General features: G+C 48.4%; 1 protein-coding gene across 1 annotated transcript; it reads left to right on the forward strand.

Annotated features, from left to right (window-relative positions):
* Window positions 1–6,163: 6,163 nt before the first annotated feature.
* Window positions 6,164–8,882, forward strand: LOC123071529 (actin-7). The gene is made up of 4 exons (XM_044495105.1): window positions 6,164–6,466; window positions 7,104–7,175; window positions 7,291–8,298; window positions 8,394–8,882. The coding sequence occupies exons 2-4, from the start codon at window positions 7,119–7,121 to the stop codon at window positions 8,457–8,459; spliced, it is 1,131 nt and encodes a 376-aa protein (XP_044351040.1). The 5' UTR covers window positions 6,164–6,466; window positions 7,104–7,118; the 3' UTR covers window positions 8,460–8,882.
* Window positions 8,883–21,569: the final 12,687 nt, after the last annotated feature.

Here is a 21,569-nt window from a genome sequence, read left to right on the forward strand (position 1 = left end):
GGTAGCCCCCGGGCGCTCGAGGGAAGGGGCCCAAGATATCCAGCCCCAAAACCATAACGGCCATGAGAGTGGGATGGTCTGCAGGCCCTGAGCTGGCTGATGAATCTGCTTGGCATGGAATTAGCAGGCCTCACAGGACTTCACCAGCTCGGTCGCATCATTGAGCGCAGTAGGCCAGTAGAACCCGCTGTGAAACACCTTACCGATGAGGGTCCGTGATGATGAGTGGTGCCCGCAATCTCCACCATGTATGTCGGCCAGCAGGTCCTTCCCCTGCTCCCTGGAGATGCAACATAGGGAAATGTCATTTGGCCGCCTCCGATATAACTCACCATCTTGGATGCAGTAGGTCGTGGCCTGCCGGGCCACGCGCTCCGCGTCCTCCTCCTTCTTTGGCAGCGTCCCTTGCATTAGGTAGTCCTTGAATTATGTGGTCCAGCATCCCTCCTGAGGCTCCATCGCCAAGAGTAGGCGTGCTCCCGAGGTTGGGCCGCATGTTGGGGCTCTTGTGGCAGGTGGCTGAGGGAGTTCTTCCTGAGGCTATGCTGTGTTTGAAAGTGACGGTGCCGCCGATGGCTTGAAGAGTCGTTCCTCGAAAATGCCAGGCTCTTGAGGCAGCCGTTTGGATGCCCTCCTGACAATGTCATCAGCTTCTTGGTTGGTGCCGCGGGGCACGTGCTGCAACTCCAGCCCCCAAAACTGCTTTTCCATCCTACGCACTTCCCCGAGATACGCTTACATGTGCTCGTCCTTCGACTCGTACACCTTGTTGGAGAAGTTGACGAGGAATTGTTAATTGCCCTTGATGATGAGGCGCTTCACCCCTAGTGCAGCTGCAGCCTTCAGTCCTGCTATGAGGCCCTCATATTCTGCTATGTTGTTGGAGACCTTCTCGCCCTGCTGAAAACAGAGTTGCACTGCGTAATAGAGCTTGTCCTGAGTGGAGGATATGAGCATTGCGCTAGCCCCCGCGCCCTGCCATGAGAATGCTCCATCGAAGTACATGACCCAGCAACATGGTGCCTCGCTTCCTGGGGAGAGAGATCGATCCTCGCCTGCTTTGAGCCCTGGCACCTCTGTCCATTCTGCCACAAAATCTGCAAGTGCGGCTCCCTTGACGACCTTGGTTGTGCTGAACTCTAACTGAAACGCTTGCAGCTCGATGTTCCATTCGGCGACCCTTCCAGCGGAGTTGGGGCTCCTGAGTAACCTTTCCAATGGGTATGTTGAGACGACCTTCATGGGGTGACCTTGAAAGTAGTGTCGCAGCTTACGCGAGGCCACCAAGAGCGCGAGTAAAAGCTTCTAAGGCATGGGGTATCGTGCCCTTGCATCCCGCAACACCGTGCTGACGAAGTACACCGGATGCTCGACGAGGGTGGGTGTGCTGACGGAGCCCGTGTCCTCCGGAGGTTGAGGTGCCCCTGAGACGATGGAGCCCCCCGCGTCTGGTTGCTTGGTGCGGTGTCTTCAGCCCTGGGGGCGTCCTCCTGCTGAGGCTGGTCTTCATCTGTCGAGGTCGTGGTCCTCGCGGGGCCTTCCTAGTCTTGTGTCGCCATGGCTGAGGCCGTGGCTGGGCGTGACACGGCCTTGGCCTGGCGCTCCTCCTGAACTACCACCAGGGTTGCGTTGGCGGAGTAGGGAGTGGCGGCGAGGTAGAGCACCAGGGACTCGAGAGGCCACAGTGCCACCATCACCGGAGGACTGGTCAGATATTTCTTGAGGTCTTGAAATGCTTGGTCGGCCTCCTGTGTCCACTCAAATGGGCCCTTCTTCTTCATCAGCTTAAAGAACGGCAGGGCGCGCTCCCCCAGCTTGGAGATGAAGCAACCTAGCGTAGTTATGCGACCGGCGAGCTTCTGCATTTCTCAGAGAGTTTGCGGTGGACTCATGTCCTCGGTTGCCTTGACCTTATACGGGTTGGCCTCGATCCCCCTGTGGGATACGAGGAAGCCTGGTAACTTGCCAGAAGGGACGCCAAACATGCACTTCTCTGGGTTGAGCCACAGGTCCACCTGGCGGAGGCTCGCGAAGGTCTCCTCCAGATCCTGGATCAAGGTCTTCGCCTCTCGAGATTTCACCACAATGCCGTCGACATAAGCCTCGGCGTTTCTCCCGAGCTGCCGACCTAAGGCGATATGCATCAGCCGCTAGAAGGTTGCGCCCGCATTGCACAACCCAAACGGCATGCAGGTGTAGCAGTACACCCCACACAGGGTCAGGAAGGTTGTCTTCTCTACGACTTCCACTGCCATCTTGATTTGGTGATAATCCGAGAACACATCCAGGAAACACAGCAGGTCGCACTCGGTGGTGGAGTCGACAATTTGGTCGATGCGGGGGAGCGGGAATGGGTCTTGAGGGCAGGCCTTGTTGAGGTTGGTGAAGTCGATACACATGCGCTCTTTTCCTCCCTTTTTTGGCACGACAACCGGGTTTGCCAGCCATTCGGGGTAGCGAACCTCGCGAATAACACCTACTGCCTCCAGCTTGCGGGTTTCTTGGATGATGAAGGCCTGCTTCTCGGTGGACTGCCGCCTTGCTTTCTGCTTCACGGGGCGTACATTGGGGCATACGTTCAGGTGATCCTCAATCACCTCCCTTGGGACCCCCGCTAGCTGCTTGGGTTCCCACGTGAACACCTCCTTGTTCGAGCGCATGAACTTCACCAGCGCCTCGTCTTGGTTGGGGTCGAGGTTGGCGCCTATGGTGAAGGTGGCTCCTGAGGACCCGTCCTCCTCAACTGGCACCTGCTTGGTCTCCGCCTTGGCCTGAGTGAACAACTGCTTCTTTTTGGTTGGTACAGCTTCCTTGGCCTTGGTGGCGTCCGCTCCGGCAGGCTGCGCCGCCGCGGTAGCCTTGAGGTCTAGCTCAAGCGCCAGTAGAGCCTCCTTGGTGTCTCCAGCTACGGTGAGGACACCGCTGCTCCCGGGCATCTTCATGAGGTTGTAGGCCGGATGGGTCGCTGCCATGAACTGAGCCAAGGCAGGATATCCGAGGATGGCGTTGTACAGGAGGCCGATGTGGGCGATGTCGAAGTCGGTGAGCTCGGTGCAAAAGTTGTCGTGGGTGCCAAAGGTCATAGGAAGGCGGATCTGCCCCAGGGAGCTGGAGGAACCGCCTCTGACGCCCGAGAAGGGCTTGCTAGGTCAGAGCCATTCTAGCGGTACATGGAGGAGGCTGAAGGCCTCCACCGAGAGCACATTGAGACCGGTGCCGCCGTCGATGTGGGTTTTAGTGATGGCCACCCGGCAGATGGTGGGCGTGCAGAGCATCGAGAGCGCGCCCGAGCAGGCGGTGTTGACGGGGTGATCGTCTGAGTTGAAGGTCAGGTCGTCCTTGGGTGCTGCCCAACCCGGAGGAGCCCTTTGGTGTGCGAGGGCGGTGCCGATCTGGCGAAAGAACGGCTTGGCGTGGTGGTCTAAGGGTTGCGCCTGCGAGCCGCCCAGGAGAGCTGCGACGACCGGGGGTGCCGGCGCCGTGTAGTGGGTGAGGAAGAGGTCGTATAGGTCCTCCCAGGAGACCACATAAGATGTCGGCAGGTTGAGCAGCCAAACGTGCGGGACGCCGGTGAGGGCCATGGGAAACTTGTTGGCCATGACCTTGTTGTCGCCTCCGGTCTTGAGGACGGCCTCTCGTACGCCAGCAGGAAAGCCAGCAGGTCTGTCGCGTCGTCGTAGCGCGGCGGCATCTCTGGCTTGAACTTGTGCGGCCACTGCACCTGTCGCAAGGCGGGGGCCAAGGCTCGGAGCCCCCTGGCCCCAGCGCTGGCGTCGGCCGCTGGAGCCGGAGGCGCATTGTCCTCCATGAGGACGAAGCGCGGTGTTGGTGGAGAGCGGGTCGACGGAAGGAAGAGCTCCGGCGCACCCCTGCCTGGCGCGCCAAATGTCGGATATCGGGTTTCGGCAAAACCCTTAAGGTTCGAACACTAGGGTGCGCACAAAGATCTTCTCCCTACCGAAACACGCCCTCAGCCTCGCCGCGGTTACTAAGCTAGATCGACGAACAACACAAGAGACAAAGGTTTATACTGGTTCGGGCCACCGTTGTGGTGTAATACCCTAATCCAGTGTGTGGTGTGGTGGATTGCCTCTTGGGCTGATGATGAACAGTACAAGGGAAGAACAGCCTCGCGAGGTCGAGGTGTTCTTGTGTTTGGTGGTGTGCTTGAGGAGGAATCGATCCGTCTTCGTTGCCTTTGGATGAGATGCCGTCTACTGTGGTGGCTAGCCCTATTTATAGAGGCCCTGATCCTCTTCCCAAATATTGAGCGGTAAGGGATCCAACAACGGCCATTTCGAAAGGGGACAGCTAGTACAAGCTATCCTGACAAAATGTGGTCTTCGCCTGCCAAAGGTGCTGGTGATGACGCCGTCTTGGGCTCCACGGTGACCTCCGTCCTGCCTCTCTGCTGGTCTTGGTCTCGTTGCACCGATAAGGAAACCTTTGCCTGATGCTTCGATACTCCACGCCTGCGCTTGCCCCCTTTGCACCAAAGAGGAAACGAGGACACTGCGCGGGTTGGCGCACGCCTGGTCTTGATCGTCATGGCTTGCGTCTTGGGCACCTCGCGAGGTACCCTTACCTTGATCTCTCCGCCTCCTCGCGAGCCTGCCTAGCGAGGCCACTCCTGAGGAGGCCTTGTGTCGTCCTCCTCGCGAGGCTTGGCCCCTCGCGAGGGTCTTGAGTGTTTGGTTGATGAAGACGGGCCGTACTGGGCCACCGATTGAGCCACGCTGCAGGCCGCAGGCAGGCAAGTCTGGGGACCCCCGTTCCCAGAACACCGACAATGTTCTTTGGTAGTTGCGGATGCTTGCTAGAGTTCCAATCATAAGTGCATATGATCCAAGTACGGAAAGTATGTTAGCTCATGTCTCTCCCTCATTTAAAATTACAATAATGTTCACCGGTCTAGTTATGGATCACCTAGGGACAAATGACTTTCTTGTGTGACAAAAGCTATCTACTTTTATTATCTTGCAATTTATTCGTAGTTTTATTCTCGCAAAGTACTCCTAGTTTTATTCTTGTTCTAGGTAAAACAAACGTTTAGTGTGCGTAGAGTTGTATCGGTGGTCGATACAACTTGAGGGAATATTTGTTCTCCCTTTAGCTGCTCGTTGGGTTTGACACTCTTATTTATCGAAAAAGGCTACAAACGATCCCCTATACTTGTGCGTTATCAGCATGCCAGGGTCTCATAAGGACATCAATGTGCTGCAGTGATCACCGTTGTTTGCGAGGCCGACTGAAGAAAAAGCTCCTCCTTGCCACTATACTGTCAATAGACATGAGTACAATATGGGCTACTATCTGGTTGACGGTACCTATCCTCCATGGGCTACCTTTGACAGCACCGTCTCTAACCCAATTGGCCAGAGAAAGGCTCACTTTGCCCAAAGATAAGAAGCAGGTAGAAAGGATGTCGAGAGGGCATTTGGAGTTCTGCTGGCCTGTTTTGCAGTTGTTCGTGGCCCTACTAGACAATGTGATTCGGAGACCTTGTGAGCCGTGATGACATGTTGTCTGATCATGGACAACATAATCGTCGAGGATGAGGGTGACGATGTTGCCGCAGCTCTAGAACTTGAGAACATGGGTGATCCTATCCAACTTCCAGACCAGAGTCCAACCATATTTGAAGAGTTTATTCAAATGCATCAACAATTTCGGCATCGACCAACTCGTGAGCAACTGAAGAAAGATCTGATTGAGTATCAGTGGGCGGCTAAAGGGGAAATAATGTTGGGATGTAATATTTAAACTTTTTAAAATTTGAACTACTGCTGCATGCAGCTATTTGAACGTTTATACCCTTTGTATGCGGCTATTTGATACGTGCGGCTCAAAAAAAATTGAGGAAGGCTCGATGTATGGATGGCGTCCTCTGGCATCTGTGTCCGCGGACGGACACTCCGCGGACGGACACAAGAGGAAATTTACGGGCGTTGGAAATGCCCTTATAATATAACAGAAAAAAAAAAGGTTAGGCTCCACTGCACGCAAGTACAAAGGCCACGTCAGCCGCCGGCGTCCCCACCAGTCACGACATCCGACGTGGACGTACCGGATCACACACCGAAAGTTCCGCGCTGCAGCCGCCCGCGCAGTGAGACACCATCGGACGCACACTGCGTTTCCCCACTGACCCGGACCAGGTCGGCCAGGAGCACGATGTTGTCCCGGTCGTCGTTCCCCTTCAATGCTGGTGCCGTGCCGTGCCGTGCCGTGCCGTGACATGGATGGTGGCGTCAAGCGCGGCCAAGAACGCAGCGGACACCCGAGCTACCGAGAGCCAGTCCAAGCGGAGCAGGCGGGCGGCCCGCAGAGCATATAAAACTGCTCCCCTCTACCTTTCGTGTTGCTTCGTCTCCTCTCCCATTTGCCCCCGCCTCGCTCTCACGCCGCTCGCGTCACTCCGAGCTCCCACGAACCACCCCCCAATCCGTCAACGCGCCCGCCCGAGGTATGCTTTCCTCTTCCTCCTCCTTTCTGAATCGATTTGATCCGTAGAGCAACGGGTTCTGCTAGGTTGTTTCGGTAGATCGCCAAGCGAGGTGTCGGCTCGTGGTTTTTCCGGTGGATTCTGCGCTGGCAGGGTGGTTCGGGTGGTTGGTACGGTGCGGTGCGATCCTTAGCGAGTTCGTGCTACCGTCGATGGTGTTCGATCATCGGATTTTGGTATGGTGCCGTTGATTCCGTAGGATCTTATCTCGTGACCGCTGACCACGGGCTGCGGTATCTTCTCTGTTGACCGCTTCGGGTTCGGGGTGACTAGTGAATCGTGAACTGGTAGAATCTTCCTAATAACACGTGATTTGCGAAAGATTGGATCAATCTCGTGAGATATGTATGGTACTTTTACCGTGATATATACGTAGTAGCTAATCAAGAATCAAATCCCGCGCTAATCATTCCATACAATACCTGCAGAAATCTTGCGTGATGACCGGCAAAATATCCGTTTGTTATCACGCGTTTGTCTTGTATATCCATCTGTACATATGTGAGCGAATATTGTTGTGATGCTCAAGACCATGCCCTGATCTTTTATTATCGAAATTTGAAGAAGCAGACTGAAAACTAAAATTCTTCTGTCGCAGAAAACCGCTTGAGAAATGGCTGAAGAGGATGTCCAGCCCATTGTGTGTGACAATGGCACCGGAATGGTCAAGGTCAGTTACCCTGTCATGGTGTCAATCCCAAATTCAGTTACTAGCATGTTGTAGTGCAGAGTACATTTCAGCGCACGAACTGATCATCCATCCATCCTTCCGTTGCAAACCACAGGCGGGGTTCGCCGGCGACGATGCGCCGAGGGCCGTGTTCCCCAGCATCGTGGGCAGGCCGCGGCACACGGGGGTGATGGTGGGCATGGGCCAGAAGGACGCGTACGTGGGCGACGAGGCGCAGTCCAAGCGAGGCATCCTGACGCTCAAGTACCCCATCGAGCACGGCGTGGTGGGCAACTGGGACGACATGGAGAAGATCTGGCACCACACCTTCTACAACGAGCTCCGGGTGGCGCCCGAGGAGCACCCGGTGCTGCTCACCGAGGCGCCCATGAACCCCAAGGCCAACCGGGAGAAGATGACCCAGATCATGTTCGAGACCTTCAACTGCCCCGCCATGTACGTGGCCATCCAGGCCGTGCTCTCCCTCTACGCCAGCGGCCGGACAACCGGCATCGTCATGGACTCGGGCGACGGCGTCAGCCACACCGTCCCCATCTACGAGGGCTTCACGCTCCCCCACGCCATCATCCGGCTGGACCTCGCCGGGCGCGACCTCACCGACGGCCTCATGAAGATCATGACGGAGAGGGGCTACTCCTTCACCACCACCGCCGAGCGGGAAATCGTCAGGGACATCAAGGAGAAGCTCGCCTACGTCGCCCTCGACTACGAGCAGGAGCTGGAGACCGCCAGGACCAGCTCCTCCGTCGAGAAGAACTACGAGCTGCCGGACGGCCAGGTGATCACCATCGGCGCGGAGCGGTTCAGGTGCCCCGAGGTGCTCTTCCAGCCGTCCATGATCGGCATGGAGGCCGCCGGCATCCACGAGGCCACGTACAACTCCATCATGAAGTGCGATGTCGATATCAGGAAGGATCTGTACGGCAATGTCGTGCTCAGTGGGGGTTCCACCATGTTCCCTGGGATCGCCGACCGTATGAACAAGGAGATCACCGCACTCGCGCCCAGCAGCATGAGGGTGAAGGTGGTCGCCCCGCCGGAGAGGAAGTACAGTGTGTGGATCGGCGGCTCCATTCTTGCCTCTCTCAGTACCTTCCAGCAGGTAGCCATTTTTTTCTTACATACTTGCTCACTAATGCTCTGTTATTGCTCGTTTCACTCTCCGAGATTAATGGCGTGCCTTCATTTGTGTTACAGATGTGGATCTCCAAGGCGGAGTACGATGAAACCGGCCCGTCGATCGTCCACATGAAGTGCTTCTGATCAGTCCGTGGCTGACCAACCTGTACCTGTCATTCAGTTGCTTGAGGTCCAAACCGCAGATGCCTGAATGTGTCATGGTTTCCACGGCGTCGTGGTTCACTGAATCATGGAACAAGTTTGAAAGGTAAGGTCGATTGATGGTTTCGAACAATTCCGTAGGGCGTCGGGTCAGTTTCAGTGGGTTCACTGAAGGTGGGTTGGGACATTTATTTTGGTTTCGGCGATTCAGCACATGCGTGTGCTGGAGACCTGAAACAGAGTGTCGTTTGTTTGCACCACCCCGGCGAGGGTGTTGATTCTTGTACCTTTTGTAGCGGGGGTTTCTTGTCGAACTACCTGGTCTGTTCTTGTTTGTAGAAGGAAGCTTATTGGTACTTAAGCATTTGTACATTTTAAATTATTGAAGGAAGTTTATGTTTGTTATGTGTTGTTGTGGTAAAAAAAGATCATAAAACGTGGAGTGGATACTCGTTGTTGATCCGGTTGGTGTGTTACGATTCTAGCAAGCGTCACAATCCCGTGTGAGGGAAGTTTGCAACGGGTCGATGTATACTCTCGAAAGCTAGACAACAATGTGTTTGTGTGGGTATGGCCTTGGATACATATTGTCAAACCCTGAATCGTGTCGGCGGCTGATCCGTCGATACGACATCCTTGGTGATCCTTCCCATTCGAGTCGGGCATCAGAGATGAAATTGTTCAGATGGAAGTTTGAGACTCGAAGAAAATCTTCTTCCCTGTCCATTTTCAACTGGAAGTCCAATGCTCAAAGAAAACCTTCACCCTAGTCTGTTTTTCTAATAATCACCTCAAAAAAGCCTAGTCCACGCCTTTTAGTGGTATCATTTTGCTCAAACGAGAGATGACTTAGAAGTGATCCATGGTGTGCCTTTTATAGGCTCTTGGTCATGTACAAATGACCACCAATACTCTTGTGGGAGAGAAAAGTAAGGTCAAGACCCTCAAAAAGGAGAAAGAAAGCCATGTCTAATGTACTTGGTCCATAAAAGGGGATTGCTTTGGTCCATGAGGGATGGTCATGAATATACTTGGTTTCATATTTCTTGTGAACCTCCCGTACTTGGGTTGTCTTTGACTTCTGCTTCTGTTTTATCATCCTACAAGGGTCAGTTCTTCTCTGCCTTATTTGGGGTTGTGGAAATAAGCTGCTCCATATCCAGCTTATTCTAAAAGTCCAGCCTAAAGTTTTATTTTATAAGCATACTATTTAAATCTTAATTAGTAGGCTTCTAAAATAAAGTTTAGGTTAACCTAAACTTTATTTTAGAAGCCTATTAGTTAAACCTAAACTTTTATTTTAGAAACCTACTAATTAAGGTTTAAATAGCTCCTCCGAGTTCAAGATCCAACCGAGGGGGTTGGCCTCGACCTTCTCCACCCATAGCCACAAAAACCATAATGGAAATACCTCTCCTATAAAGGAGAGAGGCCACATTAAGAAGAATGAGGAGGGCCCTAATACATGTAGCCAACAAAGCTAGTGAGATTGAGAACCTCACTAGAAGTGTTGGAGACCAAGTGAAGTGCCTTAGTTGTATGGATGTGTTGGTCTTTGCCTGTTAGAAGAACTCCACGAATTGATATCTTCGTTCTCCATTGAAGGAAAACTTGCTCCTTGCTACAAACCCTTGCGCTTTAGGGCCCAGCGAGTAAATACTGGTCGGAGATATCACGAAACAGAGTTTTTCTAGCGTCATTGCCGGGGAGTTTCTTCAATAAGTCATAGGTTCTGCATTTAATTATTTTAATTCCTTGTTATTTACTTTACTTAGTAACTTTTTATTTGTCATTATTTTACTTTTTAGCATTCCAAAGAACTCAAAATAACAAAGGATTATGAATTCTAGCAAGTAGTACATTTCGCCTAAAATGCTAAGCTCCCGAGGAATGGAGCTCCCTGGTGCATTAAGGCTTTGGGCGACGGGTAGGACCATCATGTCAGCCTTTATACGATGTTTGCAAGTCGACTGATCTCTTTATCCATACACTCGTTGAATTATAGCGATGTGAGGCCCCACATAAACGTTCCCGGACTCTCAAGCGCCTTCCATTTCATCCTTCTCACACCAGCCCCCGCCATCCCTCCCAACTCTGGCTCACAATTTTCTGATCCACTTCCCCAACGACGCTAAGTAGCGGTGGTTCCACCGATGGCGTGGAGAAGCGGTGAGGACCCGTAGGGCTCTCAGGGAGAGTCAAGCTCACGCATGTTGTTTTGCTAGTGGATCGAGCAGCAGGGCCGCCCATAGAGGCCATAAGGCCGCTGGATCCGGGACGACATGTGCGTGTAGCCCCTCCTCTTGTAGGATCTGTGACGTGTTCAACGCGGTGCCACTCCTCTCCCTGTAGCTGCCACTGATGCGGGAACTGATCTTAGTTCCCCCATATCATAATATTTCTCATTTTTGTATCATACTATTCTGATTAGTAGATGTTACTTTCCCATATCATACTATTCTGATTAGTAGATGTTTAGTTCCTTTTGAATAGTAGATGTTAGTTCCACCATATCTTATTAGTGGTATTATGCACCGTACTATTCTAATTAGTAGATGTTAGTGCCCGTGATGTTATTTTCTTTCAAAACTCACCGTTTGAACCCCTCATATATCAAAATGCATTATATGTCATCTACATTTGCTATCTTGTGCCTAATATTGAAAGCAGGTCTTGGAATCATTACTTTGTTGGTTTTCAAGGAAGTTTGTCATTTCTTCCTATGATGGCCCATGAAAGCTTGTTGCATAGCCTGTTTTATGCTGCCGATTGGGACTCCCCACACGGGTTGTGTCATGGTGATCTCACGGCAGATGCCATATGTGTTGGGGAATGCAGTAATCCAAAAAAATTCCTACGATCACGCAAGATCTATCTAGGAGATGCATAGCAACGAGACAGGAGAGTGTGTCCATGTACCCTCGTAGACCGAAAGCGGAGGCGTTTAGTAACGCGGTAGATGTAGTCAAACGTCTTCACGACCCAACTGATCCAAGTATCGAACGTACGGCACCTCCGTGTTCAGCACATGTTCAACACGATGACGTCCCTCGAGCTCTTGATCCAGATGAGGATGAGGGAGAGTTCCATCAGCACGACGGCATGGCGACGGTGTTGATGATGTTGCCGGCGCAGGGCTTCGCTTAAGCACTACGACGATATGACCGAGGTGTTAAACTGTGGAGGGGGCACCTCACACGGCTAAGAGAACAACTGTTGTGCATTGGGTGCCCCCTGCCCCCGTATATAAAGGAGGGAGGGAGGAGGTCGGCTGCCTAGGAGGGGCGCGCCTATAGGGGGAATCCAACTAGGATTCCCAATCCTAGTTGGAGTCCCCTTCCTTTTCCAAGAGGGAGAGAGAGGGAAAGAGGTGGAGGAGAAAGAGGAAAGGGGGGGCTCCCCTAGTCCAATTCGGTTTGGGCTAGGGGGGCTCCACCTGGCCGTTGCCTCCTCTCTTCCACTAAGTCCCATGAAGGCCCATTAATCCCCCGGGGGGTTCCGGTAACCTCCCGGTACTCCCTAAAATGTCTGAACCTTTCTGAAACCTTTCCGGTGTCCGAACATAACCTTCCAATATATAAATCTTTATGCCTTGACCATTTCGAGACTCCTTGTCATGTCTGTGATCTCATCCGGGACTCTGACCAAACTTCGGTCATCAAAAACACATAACTCATAATACAAATTGTCATCGAACGTTAAGCGTGCGGACCCTACGGGTTCGAGAACTATGTAGACATGATGGAGACACATCTCCGATCAATAACCAATAGTGGAACTTGGATGCTCATATTGGCTCCTACATATTCTACAAAGATCTTTATTGGTCAAACCGCATAACAACATACGTTGTTCCCTTTGTCATCGGTATGTTACTTGCCCAAGATTCGATCGTCGGTATCATCATACCTAGTTTAATCTCATTACCGGCAAGTCTCTTTACTCATTTCGTAATGCTTCATCCCGCAAATAACTCACTAATCACATTGCTTGCAATGCTTATAGTGATGAGCATTACCGAGAGGGCCCAGAGATACCTCTTTGATACACGGAGTGACAAATCCTAATCTTGATCTATGCCAACCCAACAAACACCTTCAGAGACACCTTTAGAGCATCTTTATAATCACCCAGTTACGTTGTGACATTTGATAGCACACAAGGTGTTCCTCCGCTATCCAGGAGTTACATAATCTCATAGTATGAGGAACATGTATAAGTCATGAAGAAAGCAGTAGCAATGAAACTGTAACAATCATAATGCTAAGCTAACGGATGGGTCTTGTCCATCACATCATTCTCCTAATGATGTGATCCCGTTTATCAAATGACAACACATGTCTATGGTTAGGAAACATAACCATCTTTGATTAACGAGCTAGTCAAGTAGAGGCATATTAGGGACACTATGTTTTGTCTATGTATTCACACATGTGCTAAGTTTCCGGCTAATACAATTCTAGCATGAATAATAAACATTTATCATGATATAAGGAAATAATAACTTTATTATTGCCTCTAGGGCATATTTCCTTCAGTCTCCCACTTGCACTAGAGTCAATAATCTAGATTATACGGTAATGATTCTAACACCCATGGAATCTTGGTGCTGATCATGGTTTGCTCGTGGAAGAGGCTTAGTCAATGGTCTGCAACATTCAGATCCGTATGTATTTTGCAAATCTCTATGTCTCCCTCCGCGACTTGATGTCGGATGGAATTGAAGCGTCTCTTGATGTGTTTGGTTCTCTTGTGAAATCTAGATTCCTTTGCCAAGGAAATCGCACCAGTATTGTCACAAAATATTTTCATTGGACCCGATGCACTAGGTATATATAACACCTAGATCGGATATGAACTCCTTCATGCAGACTCCTTCATTTGCTGCTTCCGAAACAGCTATGTACTCCGCTTCACACGTAGATCCCGCCACGACGCTCTGCTTGGAACTGCACCAACTGACAGCTCCACCATTCAATATAAATACATACCTGGATTGCGACTTAGAGTCATCCGGATCAGTGTCAAAGCTTGCATCGACGTGACAATTTACGATGAGCTCTTTCTCACCTCCATAAACGAGAAACATATCCTTAGTCCTTTTCAGGTATTTCAGGATGTTCTTGACCGTTTTCCAGTGCTCCACTCCCGGATTACTTTAGTACCTCCCTGCTATACTTATAGCAAGGCACACATCAGGTCTGGTACACAGCATTGCATACATGATAGAACCTATGGCTGAAGCATAGGGAATGACTTTTATTTTCTCTCTATCTTCTACAGTGGTCGGGCATTGAGTCTAACTCAGCTTTACACCTTGTAACATAGGCAAGAACCCTTTCTTTGACTGATCCATTTTGAACTTTTTCAAAACTTTATCAAGGCATGTGCTTTGTGAAAGTCCAATTAAGTGTCTTGATCTATTTCTATAGATCTTGATGCCCAATATGTAAGCAGCTTCACCGAGGTGTTTCATTGAAAAACTCTTATTCAAGTATCCTTCTATGATATCCAGAAATTATGTATCATTTCCAATCAACAATACATCATCCACATATAATATTAGAAATGCTACAGAGCTCCCACTCACTTTCTTGTAAATACAGATTTCTCCAAAAGTCTGTATAAAACCATATGCTTTGATCACACTATCAAAGCGTTTATTCCAACTCCAAGAGGCTTGCACCAGTCCATAAATGGATCGCTGGAGCTTGCACACTTTGTTAGCACCCTTTGGATCGACAAAACCTTCTGGTTGCATCATATACAACTCTTCCTCAAGAAATCCATCAAGGAATTCAGTTTCGACATCCATCTGCCAAATTTCATAATCATAAAATGCGGCAATTGCTAACATGATTCGGACAGACTTGAGCATCGCTACGAGTGAGAAAGTCTCATCGTAGTCAACTCCTTGAACTTGTCAAAAACCTTTCGCAACAAGTCGAGCTTTGTAAAAAGTAACATTACCGTCAGCGTCGGTCTTCTTCTTGAAGATCCATTTATTTTCTATGGCTTGCCGATCATCGGGAAAATCCACCAAAGTCCATACTTTGTTCTCATACATGAATCCCATCTCAGATTTGATGGCCTCAAGCCATTTCGCAGAATCTGGGTTCATCATCGCATCCTCATAGTTCGTAGGTTCATCATTGTCTAGTAACATGACTTCCAGAACAGGATTATCGTACCACTCTGGTCCGGACCGTACTCTGGAAGACCTATGAGGTTTGGTAGTAACTTGATCTGAAGTTTCATGATCATCATCTTTAGCTTGCTCACTAATTGGTGTAGGAATCACTGGAACTGATTTCTGTGATGAACTACTTTCCAATTCGGGAGAAGGTACAATTACCTCATCAAGTTCTACTTTCCTCCCACTCACTTCTTTTGAGAGAAACTCCTTCTCTAGAAAGGATCCATTCTTAGCAACGAATATTTTGCCTTCGGATCTGTGATAGAAGGTGTACCCAACAGTTTCCTTTGGGTATCCTATGAAGACGCATTTCTCCGATTTGGGTTCGAGCTTATCAGGTTGAAGCTTTTTCACATAAGCATTGCAGCCCAAACTTTAAGAAACGACAACTTTGGTTTCTTACCAAACCACAATTCATAAGGCGTCGTCTCAACGGATTTTGATGGTGCCCTATTTAAAGTTAATGCAGTCGTCTCTAAAGCATAACCCCAAAACGATAGAGGTAAATCAGTAAGAGACATCATAGATCGCACCATATTCAATAAAGTACGGTTACGATGTTCGAACACACCATTACGTTGTGGTGTTCCAGGTGGCGTGAGTTGCGAAACTATTCCACATTGTTTCAAATAAAGACCAAACTCGTAACTCAAATATTCGCCTCCACGATTAGATTGTAGAAACTTTATTTTCTTGTTACGATGATTTTCCACTTCACTCTAAAATTCTTTGAACTTTTCAAATGTTTCAGACTTATGCTTCATTAAGTAGATATACCCATATCTGCTCAAATCATCTGTGAAGGTAAGGAAATAACGATACCCGCCACGAGCCTCAACACTCATTAGACCGCATACATCACTATGCATTATTTCCAATAAGTCAGTAGCTCGTTCCATTATTCTGGAGAACAGAGTTTTAGTCATCTTGCTCATGAGGCACGGTTCGCAAGCACCAAGTGATTCCAAAAGCCCATCAGCATGGAGTTTCTTCATGTGCTTTACACCAATATGACCTAAACGGCAGTGCCACAAATAAGTTACACTATCATTATCAACTTTGCATTTGGCTTCAATATTATGAACATGTGTATCTCCATGATCGAGATTCAATAAAAATAGACCACTCAACAAGGGTGCATGACCATAAAAGATATTACTCATATAAATAGAACAACCATTATTCTCTGATTTAAATGAATAACCGACTCGCATCAAACAAGAACCGGATATAATGTTCATGCTCAACGCTGGCACCAAATAACAATTATTCAGGTCTAAAACTAATCCCGAAGGTAGATGTAGAGGTAGTGTGCCGACGGTGATCACATCGACCTTGGAACCATTTCCGGCGCGCATCGTCACCTCGTCCTTAGCCAATCTCTATTTAATCCGTAGCCCCTGCTTCGAGTTGCAATATGAGCAACAAGACCATTATCAAATACCCAGGCGCTACTACGAGCATTAGTAAGGTACACATAAATAACATGTATATCAAATATACCTTTCACTTTGCCATCCTTCTTATCCGCCAAATACTTGGGGCAGTTCTGCTTCTAGTGACCAGTCCCTTTGCAGTAGAAGCACTCAGTTTCAGGCTTAGGTCCAGACTTGGGCTTCTTACCGGGAGTAGCAACTTGCTTGCTATTCTTCTCGAAGTTCCCCTTCTTCCCTTTGCCCTTTTTTCTTGAAACTAGTGGTCTTGTTGACCATCAACACTTGATGCTCCTCCTTGATTTCTACCTCCGTAGACTTTAGCATTGTGAAGAGCTCGGGAATCGTTTTCGTCATCCCTTGTATATTATAGTTCATCATGAAGCCTTTATAGCTTGGTGGCAGTGATTGAAGAACTCTGCCAATGACACTATCATCAGGAAGATTAACTCCCAGCCGAGTCAAGTGGTTATGGTACCCAAACATTCTGAGTATGTGTTCACTGATAGAACTATTATCCTCCATTTTGCAGCTATAGAACTTGTTGGAGACTTCATATCTCTCAACTCGAGCATTTGCTTGAAATGTTAACTTCAACTTTTGGAACATCTCATATGCTCCATGACATTCAAAATGTCTTTGAAGTCCCGATTCTAAGTCGTAAAGCATGGCACACTGAACTATCGAGTAGTCATCAACACGCATCTGCCAGGCATTCACAATGTCTGCAGTTGCTGGCGCAGGTGGTACACCTAGCGGTGCTTCCAGGACATAATTCTTCTGTGCATCAATGAGGATAATCCTCAAGTTACGGACCCAGTCCGTGTAATTGCTATCATCATCTTTCAACTTAGCTTTCTCTACGAACGCATTACAATTCAAGGGAACGGTAGCACGAGCCATTGATCTACGACAACATAGACATGCAAAAACTATCATGACTAAGTTCATTATAAAATAAAGTTCAATTAATCATATTACTTAAGAACTCCCACTTAGATAGACATCCCTCTAGTCATCTAAATGATCACGTGATCCAAATCAACTAAACCATGTCCGATCATCATGTGAGATGGAGTAGTTTTCAATGGTGAACATCACTATGTTGATCATATCTACTATATGATTCACGTTCGACCTTTCGGTCTCAGTGTTCCAAGGCCATATCTGCATATGCTAGACTCGTCAAGTTTAACCCGAGTATTTTGCACGTGCAAAACTGGCTTGCACCCGTTGTATGTGAACGTAGAGCTTATCACACCCGATCATCACGTGGTGTCTCGGCACGACGAGCTATAGTGCATACTCAGGGAGAACACTTATACCTTGAAATTTAGTGAAGGATCATCTTATAATGCTACCGCCTACTAAGCAAATAAGATGCATAGAAGATAAACATCACATGCAATCAAAATATGTGACATGATATGGCCATAATCATCTTGTGCTCATGATCTCATCACCGAAGCATCGTCATGATATCCATCGTCAATGGCTTGACACCTTGATCTTCATCGTAGCATCATTGTCATCTCGCCAACTATTGCTACTACGACTATCGCTACCACTTAGTGATAAAGTAAAGCAATTACATGGCGATTGCATTTCATATAATAAAGCGACAACCATATGGCTCCTGCCAGTTGCTGATAACTCTGTTACAAAACATGATCATCTCATACAACAATTTATATCACATCACAACAAGCCTTGTAAAAACAAGTTAGACGTCCTCTACTTTGTTGTTGCAAGTTTTGCGTGGCTGCTACAAGCTTCTAGCAAGAACCGTTCTTACCTACGCATCAAAACCACAATGATTTTTTGTCAAGTTTGTTGTTTTAACCTTCAACAAGGACCGGCCGTAGTCAAACTCGATTCAACTAAAGTTGGAGAAACAAACACCCGCCAGCCACCTATGTGCAAAAGCACGTCGGTAGAACCAGTCTCATGTACACGGTCATGTAATGTCAGTCCGGGCTGCTTCATCCAACAATACCGCTGATCAAAGTAAGACGTTGGTGGTAAGCAGTATGACTATTATCATCCACAACTCTTTGTGTTCTACTTGTGCATAAAAATTCTATGCATAGACCTGGCTCTGATACCACTGTTGGGAAACGCAGTAATTCAAAAAATTTCCTACGATCATGCAAGATCTATCTAGAAGATGCATAGCAATGAGACATGAGAGTGTGTCCACATACCCTCGTAGACCGAAAGCGGAAGCATTTAGTAACGCGGTTGATGTAGTCGAACATCTTCACGATCCAACCGATCCAAGTACCGAACGTACAGCACCTCCGTGGCTGCACATGTTTAGCATGATGACATCCCACGAGCTCTAGATCCAGTTGAGGACGAGGGAGAGTTCCGTCAGCACGACAGCGTGGCAACGGTGTTGATGATGTTGCCGGCGCAGGGCTTCGCTTAAGCACTACGCCGATATGACCGAGGTGTTAAACTGTGGAGGGGGGCACCGCACACGGCTAAGAGAACAACTGTCGAGCTTTGGGGTGCCCACTGCCACCTGATAACCCACAAGTATAGGGGATCGCAACAGTTTTCGAGGGTAGAGTATTCAACCCAAATTTATTGATTCAAGGGAGCCAAAGAATATTCTCAATTATTAGCAACTGAGTTGTCAATTCAACCACACCTGAAAGACTTAATATCTGCAGCAAAGTGTTTAGTAGCAAAGTAGTATAGAAATAACGGTAATGGTGGCAAAAGTAACAATAGTGGTTTTGTAGCAATCGTAACAGTGGCAACGAAAAAGGAACTAAGCAAAGATCAATATGTGAAAAGCTCGTAGGCAATGGATCAATGATAGATAATTATGTCGGATGTAATTCATCATGCAACAGTTATAACATAGGGTGACACAGAACTAGCTCCAGATCATCAATATAATGTAGGCATGTATTCCAAATATAGTCATACGTGCTTATGGAAAAGAACTTGCATGGCATCTTTTGTCCTACCCTCCCGTGGTAGCGGGGTCCTATTGGAAATTAAGGGATATTAAGGCCTCCTTTTAATATAGTACCGGACCAAACATTAGCACTTAGTGCATACATGAACTCCTCAAACTACGGTCATCACCGGGAAGTGTCCCGACTATTGTCACTCCGGGGTTTGCCGGATCATAACACGTAGTAGGTGACTATTGACTTGCAAGATAGGATCAAGAACTCACATATATTCATGAAAACGTAATAGGTTCAGATCTGAAAGCATGGCACTCGGGACCTAGTGACAAGCATTAAGCATGGCAAGGTCATAGCAACATCGATCTTAGAACATAATGGATACTAGGGATCAAACCCTAACAAAACTAATTCGATTACATGGTAAATATCATCCAACCCATCACCGTCTAGCAAGCCTATGATGGGATTACTCACGCACGGCGATGAGCATCACGAAATTGGTGATGGAGGATGGTTGATGGTGACGATGGCGATGGATTCCCCTCCCCGGAGCCCCGAACGAACTCCAGATCAGCCCCCCCCCCCCCCCCCCCCCCCCCCCGCCCCCCCGAGGAAGATTAGGGGTTGGCGGCGGCTCCGTATCGTAAAACGCAATGAACCCTTCTCTCTGATTTTTTTTCTCCCCGAATGTGAATATATAGAGTTGAGGTCGTTGGAGGTCCAAGGGACCCACGAGGCAGGGGGCACGCCCTGTACCCTCGTGGACAGGGTGTGGGTCCCCCTCTGTTGATTCTTTTGCCAATATTTTTTATTAATTCCAAAATGTGACTCTGTGGAGTTTCAGGTCATTTCGAGAACTTTTATTTCTGCACAAAAATAACACCATGGCAATTCTGCTGAAAACAGCGTCAGTCCGGTTAGTTCCATTCAAATCATGCAAGTTAGAGTCCAAAACAAGGGGAAAAGTGTTTGGAAAAGTAGATACGTTGGAGACGTATCACCCCCGTATATAAAGGAGGGAGGGAGGAGGCCAGCGGCCTAGGAGGGGCGCGCCTATAGAGGGAGTCCAACTAGGATTCCCAATCCTAGTTGGAGTCCTCTTCCTTTTCCAAGAGGGGGAGAGAGTGAAAGAGATGGAGGAGAAAGGGGAAAGGGGGGGCCGCACCCCCTCCCCTAGTCCAATTTGGTTTGGGCTAGGGGGGCACGCGCCTCCACCTGGCCGCTACCTCCTCACTTCCACTAAGGCCCATGAAGGCCCGTTAAACCCCCCGAGGGGGGGCGGTAACCTCCCGGTACTCCGAAAAATGCCCGAACCTTCCCGAAACCTTTCCGGTGTCCGAACATAACCTTCCAATATATCAATCCTTATGTCTCGACCATTTAGAGACTCCTTGTCATGTCCGTGATCTCACCCGGGACTCCGAACAAACTTTGGTCATCAAAAACACATAACTCATAATACAAATCGTCATCGAATGTTAAGCGTACGGACCCTATGGGATCAATAACCATGTAGACATGATGGAGACACATCTCCGATCAATAACCAATAGCGGAACCTGGATGCTCATATTGGCTCCTACATATTCTACGAAGATCTTTATCGGTCAAACCACATAACAACATACGTTGTTCCCTTTGTCATCGGTATGTTACTTGCCCGAGATTCGATCATCGGTATCATCATACCTAGTTCAATATCGTTACCGACAAGTATTTTAACTTGTTCCACAATGCTTCATCCCGCAACAAACTCATTAGTCACATTTCTTGCAAGGCTTATAGTGATGTGCATTACCGAGAGGGCCCAGAGATACCTCTCCGATACACGGAATGACAAATCCTAATCTCGATCTATGCCAACCCAACAAACACCTTCGGAGACACCTGTAGAGCATATTTATAATCACCCAGTTACATTGTGGACATTTGATGGCACACAAGGTGTTCCTCCGGTATTCGGGAGTTGCATAATCTCATAGTTTGAGGAACATGTATAAGTCATGAAGAAAGCAGTAGTAATGAAACTGTAATGATCATAATTCTAAGGTAACGAATGGCTCTTGTCCATCACATCATTCTCCTAATGATGTGATCCCGTTTATCAAATGACAACACATGTCTATGGGTAGGAAACATAACCATCTTTGATTAACGAGCTAGTCAAGTAGAGGCATACTAGGGACACTATGTTTTGTCTATGTATTCACACATGTACTAAGTTTCCGGTTAATACAATACTAGCATGAATAATAAACATTTATCATGATATAAGGAAATAACAACTTTATTATTGCCTCTAGGGCATATTTCCTTTAATATGATGGCTAAAGAGGGGGACAGACACAAGGACACCGGTGGGTTCCAGAGGCGAGGTCGGCACGCGCAAGTGTGTGACACGAGACATACCCAGGTTCGGGGCTCTCCAGAGAGATAACACCCCTACTCATTCCGAATGTGGTTTATATGTGGTGGCTACAAGTTTGCTCCTGGAGCTGTTCATGGGAAGGAAGAAGGCAGGTCCGTGCATGCT

This window comes from Triticum aestivum, chromosome 3B (genome assembly GCF_018294505.1).
Source record: "Triticum aestivum cultivar Chinese Spring chromosome 3B, IWGSC CS RefSeq v2.1, whole genome shotgun sequence".
Taxonomy (NCBI): domain Eukaryota; kingdom Viridiplantae; phylum Streptophyta; class Magnoliopsida; order Poales; family Poaceae; genus Triticum; species Triticum aestivum.

Excerpts from the sequence above, each read along its gene's own strand:
- LOC123071529 (XM_044495105.1), top strand. The coding sequence starts at position 7,119 with ATGGCTGAAGAGGATGTCCAGCCCATTGTGTGTGACAATGGCACCGGA. Across the intron at positions 7,176-7,290 it reads ATGGCACCGGAATGGTCAAG|GCGGGGTTCGCCGGCGACGA; the intron begins GTCAGTTACCCT and ends TGCAAACCACAG. Across the intron at positions 8,299-8,393 it reads CTCTCAGTACCTTCCAGCAG|ATGTGGATCTCCAAGGCGGA; the intron begins GTAGCCATTTTT and ends TTTGTGTTACAG.